Here is a 13,189-nt window from a genome sequence, read left to right on the forward strand (position 1 = left end):
TCTGGAGAGTGGAGTCTCTCTCTCTCTCTGCTTCCTGATTATCATATGAGCTGCTTCCCTCCACCACAATCTTCCACCATGATGTCCTGCCTCACCTCGAGTCCTGAGGAATGGAGCCGGCCTTCTATGGACCAAGACCTCTGAAACTGTGAGCCCTCAAATAAACTTTTCCTCCTCTACAGTTGTGCTGCTTGGGTCTTTTAGTCACAGCAGCAAAAAAGCTGACAAAAACAGGGCCACACATACACACAAATACATGCCTAGGGTCAGAGAGACAGACAGACATGAGCAGCCCATTGCAGGATGTCACAGTGGGAACAGAGTACTGCTGTCTGTGTCACCTGAAGTAGGCACAACAGTCAAGGGCAAGAGGGAGACAGAGGCCAGCTGTCCTGATGGCACCCAGCTGGGGGCAAGCTGTCAGAACTATTCCTGGGACGATGAGAGGCTGACAGAGGAAAGGAGGAGACATAAAAGAAACCCTTGCAGAGATGACGAGAAGACACTGTGGGTCTCTGCATACCTTAGGGTAGTCTCAGGTGCACACAATCCCGCCCACGCTCTGCCCCAAACCACCCTAGTGCACACTTTGGAATCTCCTATTGGCCAGTTGAGATTTTCTTCAACACAATTTAGTTTTGTCCAGATCTCATACAGCCCAATGGCCCTTGCAAATTCACAGCTAACCAAGGAATAAGAGTTTCCAGCATGGCCCTCATCCTCCCAAGGGCTGCAGGCTCAGAACCTGAAAATCCCATGTTCACTTTGTTCCAAGGAAGTTAGAAAACATTAGGAAAAGGCTGCCCAGGTTATTTTCCAAGGACCAGAAAGCAGCCCATGCTGAAAACATGGACTCCTCACCTGGGCCTGGCACATGTTCTATGGGAGACTGAACGAAATGAGAATGCTTGGCATCTGTCTTCACGTTACGCTTCTCTCCTTTGTTCCACTTTAATCTTTGGGTCAGATTTTATACTCAGTTCTTAGGGTAGACATGCTGATCATTTGAAAAATGTTTTGTCCAGAACTATAACATAGACCTGCCTAGACTTGTCTAGTCTCTCTGTGTCCTTCAAGAATAAAGACACCACTGGGTGCAGGGACACACGCCTGTAATCTAGCAACCTGGGAGGCTGAGGCAGGAGGATCTCTAGTTCAAAGCCATCCTCGGCAACTTAGCGAGGCCCTAAGCAACTCAGAGAGACCCTGAGAGACCCTACAAAAAAGGGTTGGGAATCTGACTCAGTGGTTAAGTGCCCCTGGGTTCAATTCCCAGCACCAAGAACAAAACAAATAAGCAAACAACAAAACAAACAAACAAAAGGATAAAGACACCTGCCAGTCACCATGACCAGAAACACCAACATCTTCCTGGAAGATCTTTACCTATTCCCAGAAAAAAACTGAATATCTTCCCCTTTATTAGCCTATCCCTGCTCCTTGTCATTCCCATCCTATATCCAGAACCTCTCAACCTCCTGGAGTGGAGAAGACATTGGTCTTTCTGTGGAATGAGCTTCCAGACCTGGATTCAATCACAGATGAAACCATTATCCTCCCCTACACCAGGGATTCCCAGGGCCTGCACTTGGTGAGTTTCAGTCAACACTTTCTGAAGTAATAAAGACTCACTTCAGGATACACAACCTCCTGGAAGTCTCCCATGTCCACCCGGGTACCCCCAGCCACCATGTACAGACCATCCCCGATTCCCTATTCATTTACATAGCACCGTGTTCTTCCTGATACTTCTCAGCTCTGTGTGTTCTGACTCTGCTTCCCTAAGAGCAGGAACTTACTCCCTTTGCAGGAAGGTTGTTAAGAAATACCAGGGCAGTGCGCTGCAGAGGACAGTCATGCCATGGTCCTGACTGCACCAAGGTCCCATGTAAATCCTTATTAGCACTCAAGTCTGTCTGCAGGTCTCTGGTAAACTTCAGTCCTCCCTGCATTTATTCTCCATGCTGTCAAAATGAAAAAAATTCTGGGGATAAGTTACACCCATCCAGCAGGAGGGGAACATTCCTCAATATCCTTTGCCCTGAGTTGCCTGCTGGGGGTCAGTGCCAAGGCCCACATCAGATTCATATGAGATGAATGGGCACCTCTTATGCTCTGGTCTGGTCACTTGGACAGGCCCTATTTTAGGAAGGCCATCCCCTTTTGAGGGGACAGCCAGTCCATGGACAATATTAGTGACCAACATTACTCCTTCCCATTTTGGAGATTAAAAAACTAGAGCTTGGGAAGTTTCAGTGATTGGCCAGGGGGAGGCTCAGCTGGGAGGCCCAGTGGCCCAGATTCCAAGTTAGATGCCAAGTTCACGTTCCCAATCACAGAATCAACAGATGTCATGCTGAATCTGTTTGCAATTAGGATCCTATTTTCATTTTCTACCTGGTTAGCCTTGGAGACCCTTACTCTATGCTAAATCTATCCACCACAATATATGCATGTAAACACACACACACACACACACACACACACACACACACACACACACATGTGCACACACTCCAAGGGCTCCAGAATAAATCTGAAACACACCCAGCCTATTTGCTCATCACGTCCTACATGAATCGGGAAACTAACGCTTTGTAAACAGAGAGCAACAAGCATCATCTCCATGGCAACCCTGTGCACTCTGCTGATGGCTCTGCTGGCTCGTGCCAAGAAATCCTTGTTCAGCACTTCACCACAGTCTGTTACAAACAGCAGGGGCAGCCTGGTAAGTACAAGGCAAGGGAGGCACGGGTTTCCCTACCCTGTTATTTAGAATCCACTTGAGATCACTTATAATTGCAACCTGTGCTCACGTGGGGAATGTCAAGAACTGCCCTTGGTCTCAGCATGGACAAGACCAGCTCTCCAAGGATAGGCGACACAATGTACTGTGTCTATTTGGGCTGAGCCAGAACACAGGAGGCCACCAGACGGTCAAGACCAGCTCCGTGCCACCCTGGTGTTCTGAAATTATCCACTTCCCACAAACATTCCAAAGTCCTGATTTTACAGAAGACAGGCTGCACTAAACATGCATTTAAACTATGGCCTTGGAACAGAAGAGCAAATAGTTTCTAGGCTAAATGCAGGTTTTTGTAAGTAGTGTAATAATCATCAACTGTGCCTATGTATGTATGTATGCTTACCACATGTCTAACCTAGAAAATTCCTATTCAACATCCACCCATGTGTTAGCCCAGTGCCATTACTGGAGTCCTGAAGCTGGCTTTAGTCCTAACAGTGACAATACTTTGGTATATGGAAACCTACAGGGAACTTTTCATCTGCCAATCACAGCATCCTTAATGGTCATTTTATCTTCTATACAAGACTTTTTTGCTCTGGGATCTTCCCCCTCCTGTCACCTCACCCCATTCCTGTCTTCCTTCACCCTATCCTACCTACCAACTACCATCATGCCCTGGTACCTCCCGGGGATTGGGTCTAGGATGGACCCTTGGGTACCAGAATCCATGATGCTCAAGTCTGTCATACAAAATGACCTAGTATTTGCATCTAAACTATGCACAGCCTTCCATGTACTTTAAAATCACCTCTAGATAATTTCTAATGCAATGTAAATGTTATGTTAATAATTGTTATACTTTACTATTTAGAGAATGACAAGGCGGGAAGTCTGTACATGTTCAGCGCTGGATGCAACTTTTGCTTTTTGGTACTGGCAATTGAACCCAGGGGCACCCGACCACTAAGCCACATTCTCAGCCCAATTTTTTTTTGTATTTTATTTAGAGACAGGGTCTCACTGAGTTGCTTAGCGCTTTGCTTTTGCTGAGGCTGGCTTTGAACTCACTATCCTCCTGCCTCAGCCTCCCTTTAAAAATATTTTTGGTCCTAGTTGACTGAATCTACAAATGCAGAGGCTGCAGATAGCGGGGGCTGACTGTGTATGCTACTTGCTGAATACTGGCACAATGCATGTGCATGAGATCACTTTTTACAGCTAATTCTCAGACTCTACTTGCTGGGGCTAACATAAAGTTGTTGTGTCACCAGCAGACACTGGCCTGCAGGTTTATAGGTGCATATGCATCATAAAGGATAACTAAAGAAATGGCTAATATTGTATGTTCAGCTATTCTTACTTTACATAGCTGATTTAAGCCATATGTGGCCAAACAATGACATTCCCAGAGGCTCTTTGAGAAAAAAGTGCAGAAGTATGAGTCTGGCATTGCCAGGCCAACTCCTGTCACTGGTGGTAGCAATGATAGGAAGGGACATGAAGTAAAAGGAAGAGGAGAATGTGCTCCCTTTTCTGCAAGAGCCATAATCCCTGAGGACCAAAGATCATACTACAGACCCAGAGAATGAGGTTGCAAGGGGAAAGGCTGGGTCCCTTGAGACTACTGGGAGCAGCTTCCTGTGGATCCTGTTCCCCTGGGGTTGCTGAGGTCCTGACACTTGCAAACTGATGGACCCCCCAATAATCAGGATGGTAATGTTCACAAATGACACCAGCTTCAGTCACTGCTGCTGGGTGCTTATGTGAACTAATAACCAAGGTCTTTCATTCTTTCTAGGGCTAGGGATTCCCACCTGGAGACTGAGCCAGAGTAGTATACTGCCAGAGGCCTGGCCCCAGAACACAATGGCAATGCCACCCTTCACCCAGGCCCATCATTTTGCAAAGCCAATGCTGCACTATACTAAAGTACACTGCTACTGCAAGGAAGCACACCCCAGCATTCTGGGTTCTTAGTTTTCTCTTTGTACTTCCTTTTTATAAGCAGGCATGTGTTTGCACATGTGTACACACACCTACGTGACAGACAGGTTGCCTCCTGCAGTCAGTGTTTCTGTGTCCTGGAGAGGTCCCAGGCAAACTTCCAAACTCTGATCAGAACTCCTCTAAGTACTGCAAACACTGAAGTGCATGGGCCCTTTAACGAAGGCCCTCCTGGGTTAACAGAACAAAAAGTCAGGAAGCTGTCAAGCCCTAACAAAAAGAACTCATCAGAAAGAACCTCCTTCTAAGCTTGAGTATTTGGTGCTCAAATACCAAAAAGGGAGGTGAAAGAATCCCACCCGAAGGCTGTGAATTTGTCTTATAATGGTGTGGAGCTATCATCTAGATGAGATTCAAAATGTCTATTAAATTTTAGCCCAAAGTAATTTCTTCACCTCAATAAGCAAATGCATCCTGCACTTAAATGTAGTTAAATGAATCCACTGCATTGCCCTCCAGGTCAGACACCTTCAAGAACTATCAGTAAAATACAAATTTGTCCTGCACCCTAAAGGACTGTGCATGGTGAAGCAGGCTGACCAGACTCTCTGTGAGGTTGGAATGTTCTAGATCTGTGCTGCCTGGAAGGGTGGGGAGTGGTCTAGCCATATCACAATGCAGCTGCTATAACTGAGAAGCCGAATTCTTAATTTTACTCTGACTGCCAAGCTTAAGAACCTTTTCCAGGTTCAGGAAACATTTATTTACCTCCCCTCTTCACCAGGCTATGTTGGCACTTGGGACCCCATCTTTCCTCCTAGCTCCCCACCTCCTGATTCCTTCCCTTGGGCTACTTACTCACAATATGAGATTTTATAATAACCTAATGGTTTTCCCTTAGGATGCCAGCTCTCCTCAGTCCTGCAACCTTCTCGCTGCAGGGACCACACTGACCACCACTATGCCCCAGGATCTTGTGCAGAGTTGACAACGTGGATCGACCAGTAAATACATGTGGACCATCAGCACTGTGGGTGAAGTCAGGCTCTTGGGAGATGAGTCGAGAACCTACCCAACAAAAACTATCCTTCTTCCTTGGAAATGTGGCTCCGAGGCCCACGGTGCTCAACAAGCTCTACGATCACAGTTTGTGGGTTGGCAAGAATGCTGGCCAAGGCTCACATAGATAAAGAGCAGATGGACTGGGTGGGCTGGGGCTCCCTCTTCTAATAAAACACCCCCGCTTACACAGCTGGGTCTGCAAGGCGGGCCATGGCCACCCAGCAAGGACTGCACGGGGTGCTGTGTTTACCCCAAGGAGTGTCCCACGGAGTGCAAAATCCTCCTTCAGAAGTCTCAAAGGTCAGAGACAAACCCAATCTTGACCCCGCATGGTGGGCAGAGCTCTGCCTCTTCTTGATTCAGAACAACTGGCCTGGGTTGAGGATGTAGCTCAGTGGTAGTGTGTTTGTCTGGCATGTGTGAGGCCCTGGCTTCAATCCCCAGCACCACAAATGTACGCACATACGCACAACTGATCTTATGCAGACAGTATGCCCTGGGGAGCAGCTGGGGAGCAACTGTGAGGTGCTATGGTTTGGGTGTATGTTCCCCCCAAATTTCAGGTGTTGAAAAGTTAACTCCCAAATTCATATAGGGATGGTATTTGGAAATAGGCCCTTATGGAGGTAGTAGAGTTGTCATTGCTCTAACTCCCAGGAGACCACAGCCTTAGTGGTCTCTGAGTCCTCTCAGAGTAAACAGGTCCCTGAAGCAAAACAGGGGCTTCTTAAGGCACAGAAGACTGGGAAACTACTGGGGATCTCAGCACTGCCTTATAGATAACAGAGAAAGAAAGTAGCTGTTCTGACATTGTTACAGATTGAATGTTTGTGTCCCTTCAGGTCCAGAAGGTGTTGCCCTAGGCTTCACTTGCAGGTGGTGGGGTCTTAGGGAGGTAGGAGGGCTCAGATGAGGTCATAAGCATAGCCCCCATGATGGCATTAGTGTCCTTATGGAACTTCTCTCTGTTCGCCAGATGAGGACACAGTGAGAAGAATTCCTCTGTAAGGTAGGAAGGGAGCCCTCACCAAGAGCCAGACAGGAGAGTACCTTGATCTCAGACTTCTGAGCTTTAGAACAGTGAGAAAATTAGTGCAGAATTCTGTCGCGGAAGCCCAAGATGACTGAGACAAATTGCAAGTACATGGTGACAAGGTACAAGTTAAAAGAGGAGTTGCTTCCTCAGATAATTGTCCTGCATCTGTCCAACTGGGTCTACCTTGTTCTCTCAACTCTACAAACCTACAAGGCCTATCTACGAGGCGTGTCAGGGAGCAAGGTGCCAACAGCAAATCTCTGGGAAAAGCTGAGGCAACAAGGGAGGCAGGATCCACCCAGCACTTTGGAGGAGGACCACCCACCTCTGGACTACTTCATTGAGAAAAATAAATGCAGAGGGCAGATGCATTTCCATAGGCTACTTAGTGGCAAAGACAAAAGACCAGTTCCTAAGGCTCTACTCCAGCCCCCCAAGGTCCCCAGGGCCTCTTCATCCACTGCAGACCATCGTCTGCCTATATTGTCCTTCCTTCCTGTTTCTTCCCACCTTTGGGCTTCTGACCAGCCATCAGACCCCAATACTTCACATCACACAGAAATCAAGGTGGGCATTCCACCTGCCCACCAATAGGGGGCAGCACTGGGCCAGGACACACATCACCCAAGCTTGCGTAGAAAGTGCAAATCAACTGTCCACATGATATTCTGGAAAACACGAAAAAGAGCATCTGCCCTTCCCAAGCTTACCTTTCAGAGTAGGGATAGGGCTGTCTTGTCCATCAAGTTGTCCCAAAGGGTCATTGGGATCTGGAATCTCCACTTCACCTGGGAAAGAGGACACAGAGCGTTAGTTCCTTAAACACACTTCCACTTCAGGAGCCTTAATGTGTTTCTCAGGCAAAGACAAAGAAAGGTATTCAAGCAAAATTGCCCACCCGTGGTTTGCAGAAAATGTAGAGGGATAAGACATGATGCTAAATTCTATGGGGCTTTTATAGTACCACGTTTGATACAGAAGTAAAAGGAATTTCTAGGCTTATCCCAAGAACAGCACAAGCAGAATGAAGCCCTTAGTGTGGCCCAGAGAGAGAGAAAGAAATGAAGAAATGAACGTACAGCCCTCCAGATGGAGTTTCCTAGTAATTAGGGGATAAATTCAGAATTGGAGACTTTCCCAAGCAACCCATTCCCCTCCCCACCCCCAGACCCACCCAGTAAGGATGGATCCCACAAGTGACAATGACAATCTAACCCCTCCTCTGATGTGCACAACCACCCACCCACTCCACGGAGACCAGTAAGTGTGTCTCCAAACACTCCAAATGCACCCAAACTCTAGGACAAGCATGGATTTAGTTGCCTCCAGATTAAACACTTAGCTTCAAACACCCAGAGTGAGGTGTCTACAGGCCCCAAGTCCCAGGGGAAGGGTGGGCAGGTGTGGCTGATGCCCCAGGAAGGCTGCCAGGAGCCCTCATGTGGGCTCTCCCCCCTATCCCAACGGGCCCCTGCCATCCACACTTACTTCCAGGCTTTACCCAGCACCTTGGCCTTGATAGGGTCCCACTGGTTGGGGATGGGAAGAAAGGTAAAGTCAGGGGTGACTCCACAACACCCAGGATGGACCTGGGTTTACGCTATGAAAAGCCCATCAGAGAGAAGTAGACACACATAACTAGTATTCTGTCTTAAAAGTGGAAGGGATTCTCACACATGCTCAGCAGAGACGACCCTTTAAGACAGAGCCAGGCACTAAAGGACAGAGAGTCTCTGATTCCACTGAAGTATCCAGAGCAGTCAAATCCACAGAGATGGAAGGCAGGGGATGGTGGCTGCCAGGGATTGGCCGACAGGAATGGGGAGCTGTTTAATGGGGCCAGAGTCTCATTTGGGGAAGAGGAAATGTTTCTGGAGATGGGCGGTGGAGATGGCTGCACAGCAACATGAAGGGACTCAATGTCCCTGAATCGTCCCCTTGAACATGGTACACACAGCAAATTTTATGGCATGTGTACTTACCGCAATTTTTCCAAAGTGTTTCAAACACAGCTCATCATTCTATAACGGGTGATTCCATTTGGTGAGTAAATGAGAGCCGATAAAACTACCTGGGCACTTTGAGATGCCTCTTTAAGAGGAGGATTTGCTGGAAAAGCTTGGGCATGACCATGCACCTCTTCAAGGGCAATCTTACCTCTTTCCCCAGATTAAAAGTTGCATACTTAAATACTACAATAGCTTGAGGAAACAGGTGCTGCGTTCAGGGGGAAGGGCAAGTGGTCCTGGTCATTAAAATCAAGACAGAAGTAAATAAGCTATTGGAGGCAACCAGTGAATTCCTGCCAAAGAAATAAGGACTTGAATTTGAAGTTTTAAATTGGCATATTACACACACTGGCACTCGGCACTGTTTAAATGTAGAAAGACCACATAAACTCAAACACACTTGCACTATGTACACACAGGTTGAAAAGGGGCATAAATGTACGAACTGCTTAGAAACTGACAAATGGTGTGAGACAGTCAAATAAATATACACCCCGAAGAAAAATAAGCTCCAGTGGCCCAATTCCACTGTGGAACAGATCCAGGTGCTTCTCAGGAGGCTTCTAATTTGGGAATGGAGGGCATTTTTCCCCATGGACACTCCTTGTAGATGAGGCGGAGGTGATTCAAAGGTGCTTTTATTCTTAGCAGGCGCAATCCCCACGCACACATAAGCAAAGCCATCCCTATCAATGCTGGGAGTCTCCAGGAGGGAGTTCTCTGCTTGCTACAAAGCTTTGCGGTCTGATTTTGGTTGTGTGCAGCCTTGGGTGCTACCCCAAGTCAAATTATTTTTGGTAATCTGAGCAAAGGAGTGTATCGCCCATATATGTGGAAAAACAGGTTGAGTTCCAAGTTGATTCCAGAGCCCCTCAGGTTTGGGACTTAGATATGACAAGGCTGAGTGTGGTTTCCTCTGCAAGTCAGAGGAATGACTTGTGTTCAGGGTGTGCAATCACCAAGATCCTTAGGGCAGACACCACGCCCTCAGTTCCAACAAAACTAGACTCTGTTATTATTTGCCCACTGAAAAATAAAAACATCTCACATCTTGAATATCAGAAGGGTGAGTACAGTACAAGAAGATATTTCCAGACAGAAAAGAGACACATAACTTTTATTACAACATATTCTTATAACTGCTTATTTTTATTACAACATATTGTTACAATTGCCTATTTTTATTAGTTATGGTTATTTTCTTACTGTGCCTAATTAATAAACTGAACTTTATCACAGGTAGGTACAAACAGGAAAAACATACCATATGTCAAATCTCATACTAGATAAATCCCTAAAGGAATTCACTGGGGGTCTTGGAAAAGTGTCCTCCTCACATGGAGTGGGCGATTGGCTTACTTCATCTGGCATGACGGTCTCCAGAGCCATTCATCTACTGGCAACTGTCATAAGGCCACTCTTCTTTATGGCTGAGTAATATTCTGTTATGTATATATACATTTTCTTTACCCATTCATCTGTTGAAGAGCACATAAGTTGGTTCCATGGCTTAGCTATTGTGAATTGAGCTGCTGTAATAACAGATGTGGTTGCAACACATCAGTTATTTTATGTCCTTGAGTATAAACCAAGGAGAGGGATAACTGAGTTAAATGTGGTTCCATTCCTAGTTTTCTAAAGAATCTCCATACTGCTTTCCATAGTGGTTGCACTAATTTGCAGTCCCACCAGCAATGTATGAGTGTACCTTTCCCCCATATCCTTGCCAACATTCATTGTTAACTTTATTCTTGGTAATTGCCATTCTGACCAGTGAGGTGAAACCTCAGTGTAGTTTTAATTTGCATTTCTCTAATTGCTAGAGATGTTGAACAGCTTTTCATATATTTGTCAACCATTCATATTTCTTCTTTTGAGAAATGTCTGTTTAGTTCCTTTGCCCATTTATTGATTGGGTTATTTGTCTTTTTGGTGTTAAGCTTTTTGAGTTCTTTGTATATCCTGGAAATTAACATCTTATGTGAAATGCAGGTGGCAAAGGCCTTCTCCCACATTTGTAGGCTCTCTCTTCACACTCTTGATTGTTTCCTTTTAAGTGAAGAAGTTTTTTAGTTTGATACCATTCCGTTTATTGATTTTTAAATTTTGCTTCTTGCACTTTAGGAGTCTTGTTAAGGAAGTCAGTTCCTAAGCTGACATGCTGAAGTGTTGGGCTTGCATCTTTTCTAGTAGGTACAGGTGGTGATATCAGTTCTTAAGCAGGGACTTATGGTCTATTCCAGGAAGCACTTTATAAATGCCCACCATACTCAGGACTGAACTAATTGGTGTCTGAGGAATGATAGTGAAGGGATTCATTGCTGGTACTGACGATGCTTGTCAGCAATCAGTCTTACATCCAGGCATATAATAATTGGAAGTACAAGCCCCACTCCAGTGTATGATTTTTTAATAAACAGACACTGCAAACCAATCAAGCAAGATTCTTAAGGAAACTTTTCAATGTGAACCTCTCATGTGGCATCTTGACTGATGGAATCAACAGGAGAAATTAACAACAGCAACCTGGCAAGAGGGTATATCCTGATTCCCAGGCTCACTCTTTAATAACATAATCATCTCACTCTCACTATCCAGCAAGAATTTATCAAGGAAGTTCAACTTGTGCCCTCGGACCTGAGTCCATGTTGTTATTCTGGTTTTGATTTGTGTTTCTTTTTAGAATGTTTTGTTGTTCAACTTTTCATCTATTCATCTCTTCACCTGTTGATCTGAACTAGTGTGCTCCCTGTCATGTAATTAGATGCAGTTTTCAGAAGGAATATTCGGAAAACTTCAAAGCAGTCTCCTTTTAATTAGTAAGGGGATTTTGTTTGTCAAAGCTTGGCATTCTCAAATTCGGTTGTCCCCAAAAAAGGTATGATTTCCAGGATGTGCAAGAAAGAGCTCAGGTCAGAAGGGTGACCCTGCAGCAAACCAGGAGGCTCTTGTCAAGTGAGGATAGTTCCCTGATAATAAGCAGTGCTGCTGGGAAGCAGCAGGTCCATCTGTCTACCTGCACCTGGAAGTAACAATCAGGTGTTCCAGAACAATTTCTTACCTCAGCCACATGTCAAATCAAAACCAGCCATGAAGCTGAAAATGCAAGGGTTCAGGGAAAAAATTAATAATTGTAACAGCGTAGCATATAAAGTCCTGAAAACGTGGATCCATGAGTCTGGGAACTGGGCCAGGTAAAGGGTGTCAGTACTAAGGAGACCTGATAATTTTTCGGGAAATACTCCCATTAAAATGTTATTCTGTGTATGTTTAAATTGCCAGCTAGAAACCCACGCAGCACTGGAGGTGAGTTGCCAGTATCTAATTGGTAGTGATCTTAACAGTTTGTAATTTTTTATTTTCATTATGTCTAACTTTGAGTTGAGTAAATATTAGCCTCTGGGTCTATATTCCTTAAAGAGCCATCTTGACTCTGCTTTGGAAATATAAAATGAAATTCAACAACTCAAATATGGAGTAACCAGTGCCCCCTGCCGGTTTAATCTTGGCCTTGATCCCGCTGCTACAGCAAACATATTAAAGCTTCGACGAATCTATGCACCAGCCAACTCCCTCCAAAATTGCCCTCATCACACGTTTCTACCTTCTGCCTCTGACAGCCCCAGAATCCCCAACAAAAGCCTACTGTCAGGGTCCAAGTGAATATTTGGCTGAAGGGGGAGCGCGGCCCCTAGGGCAGCTGAATTGGAGTCTTTCATGGATTTTCCCTTTTCCAACCTCTACAGCACAGGCAGCTAACTGCAGAAGTCCTGGCCACGTAACCCCGCTCCCCCTCGCCACCCCCACCCCTCCCTGCAGCTGGAAAGGTGAGTCCCTCTTTGCTGTGACAGCAGGCTCTGAGGCCAGCCTTTTCCAATGTGGCTGCTTATTTCTGCACCAAAACCAACAGCCAAAAATACACAAATGCTAGGTAAATACTCCAACTTCATTGCATCTTTTCATCTGGTTTCATGGACGATTCTTTTGAATAGCAAATGTTTCCACTACAGAGTGTCCTTCTTGCACCTTGAAGCTCTGGAAGGTTTTCAATTAATTAAAGGTGGTAAGAAAGAAAGATGTTAAAAAAAAAAAAAAAAAAAAAAGTAAAAGAAAAGAATTAAACTGCACTCTCCTATGGCAATGAAGGAAGGTTCCTCGATTTCCTTTAGTGGGGGTCTTGAGGCCCCAGTTACACACACTGTCCCTCTCAACATGGGCCAGCTGAGGGCACTGGGATGCACCAGCAAAGTCTTAGCATAGAATGAATGAAATCCAGAGAGAGTGGGTTCTGGAGGTCTGCAGCAGCCTCCAGCACCAAGGATCTCTGTCATGGCCCTTGTAGCTAGAGGCTGCTGTCCTCCCCAGAGGGCTCCTCAGTTGGCAGGTTCA

At 45.7% G+C, this 13,189-nt stretch overlaps 1 protein-coding gene across 2 annotated transcripts in view; it reads right to left on the reverse strand.

The window, feature by feature from the left end:
- ROR2 (receptor tyrosine kinase like orphan receptor 2) overlaps positions 1-13,189 on the reverse strand; it is a 214,155-nt gene that overhangs the window by 42,186 nt on the left and 158,780 nt on the right. For both annotated transcript variants that reach the window (XM_079109285.1, XM_079109286.1), the window contains exon 2: positions 7,502-7,579. In XM_079109285.1, coding sequence (XP_078965411.1) covers positions 7,502-7,579 — 78 coding nt within the window. The remainder of the gene's footprint in view (positions 1-7,501; positions 7,580-13,189) is intronic.

The sequence above is a fragment of the Sciurus vulgaris genome, assembly GCF_902686455.1.
Source record: "Sciurus vulgaris genome assembly, chromosome: 13".
Lineage (NCBI taxonomy): Eukaryota > Metazoa > Chordata > Mammalia > Rodentia > Sciuridae > Sciurus > Sciurus vulgaris.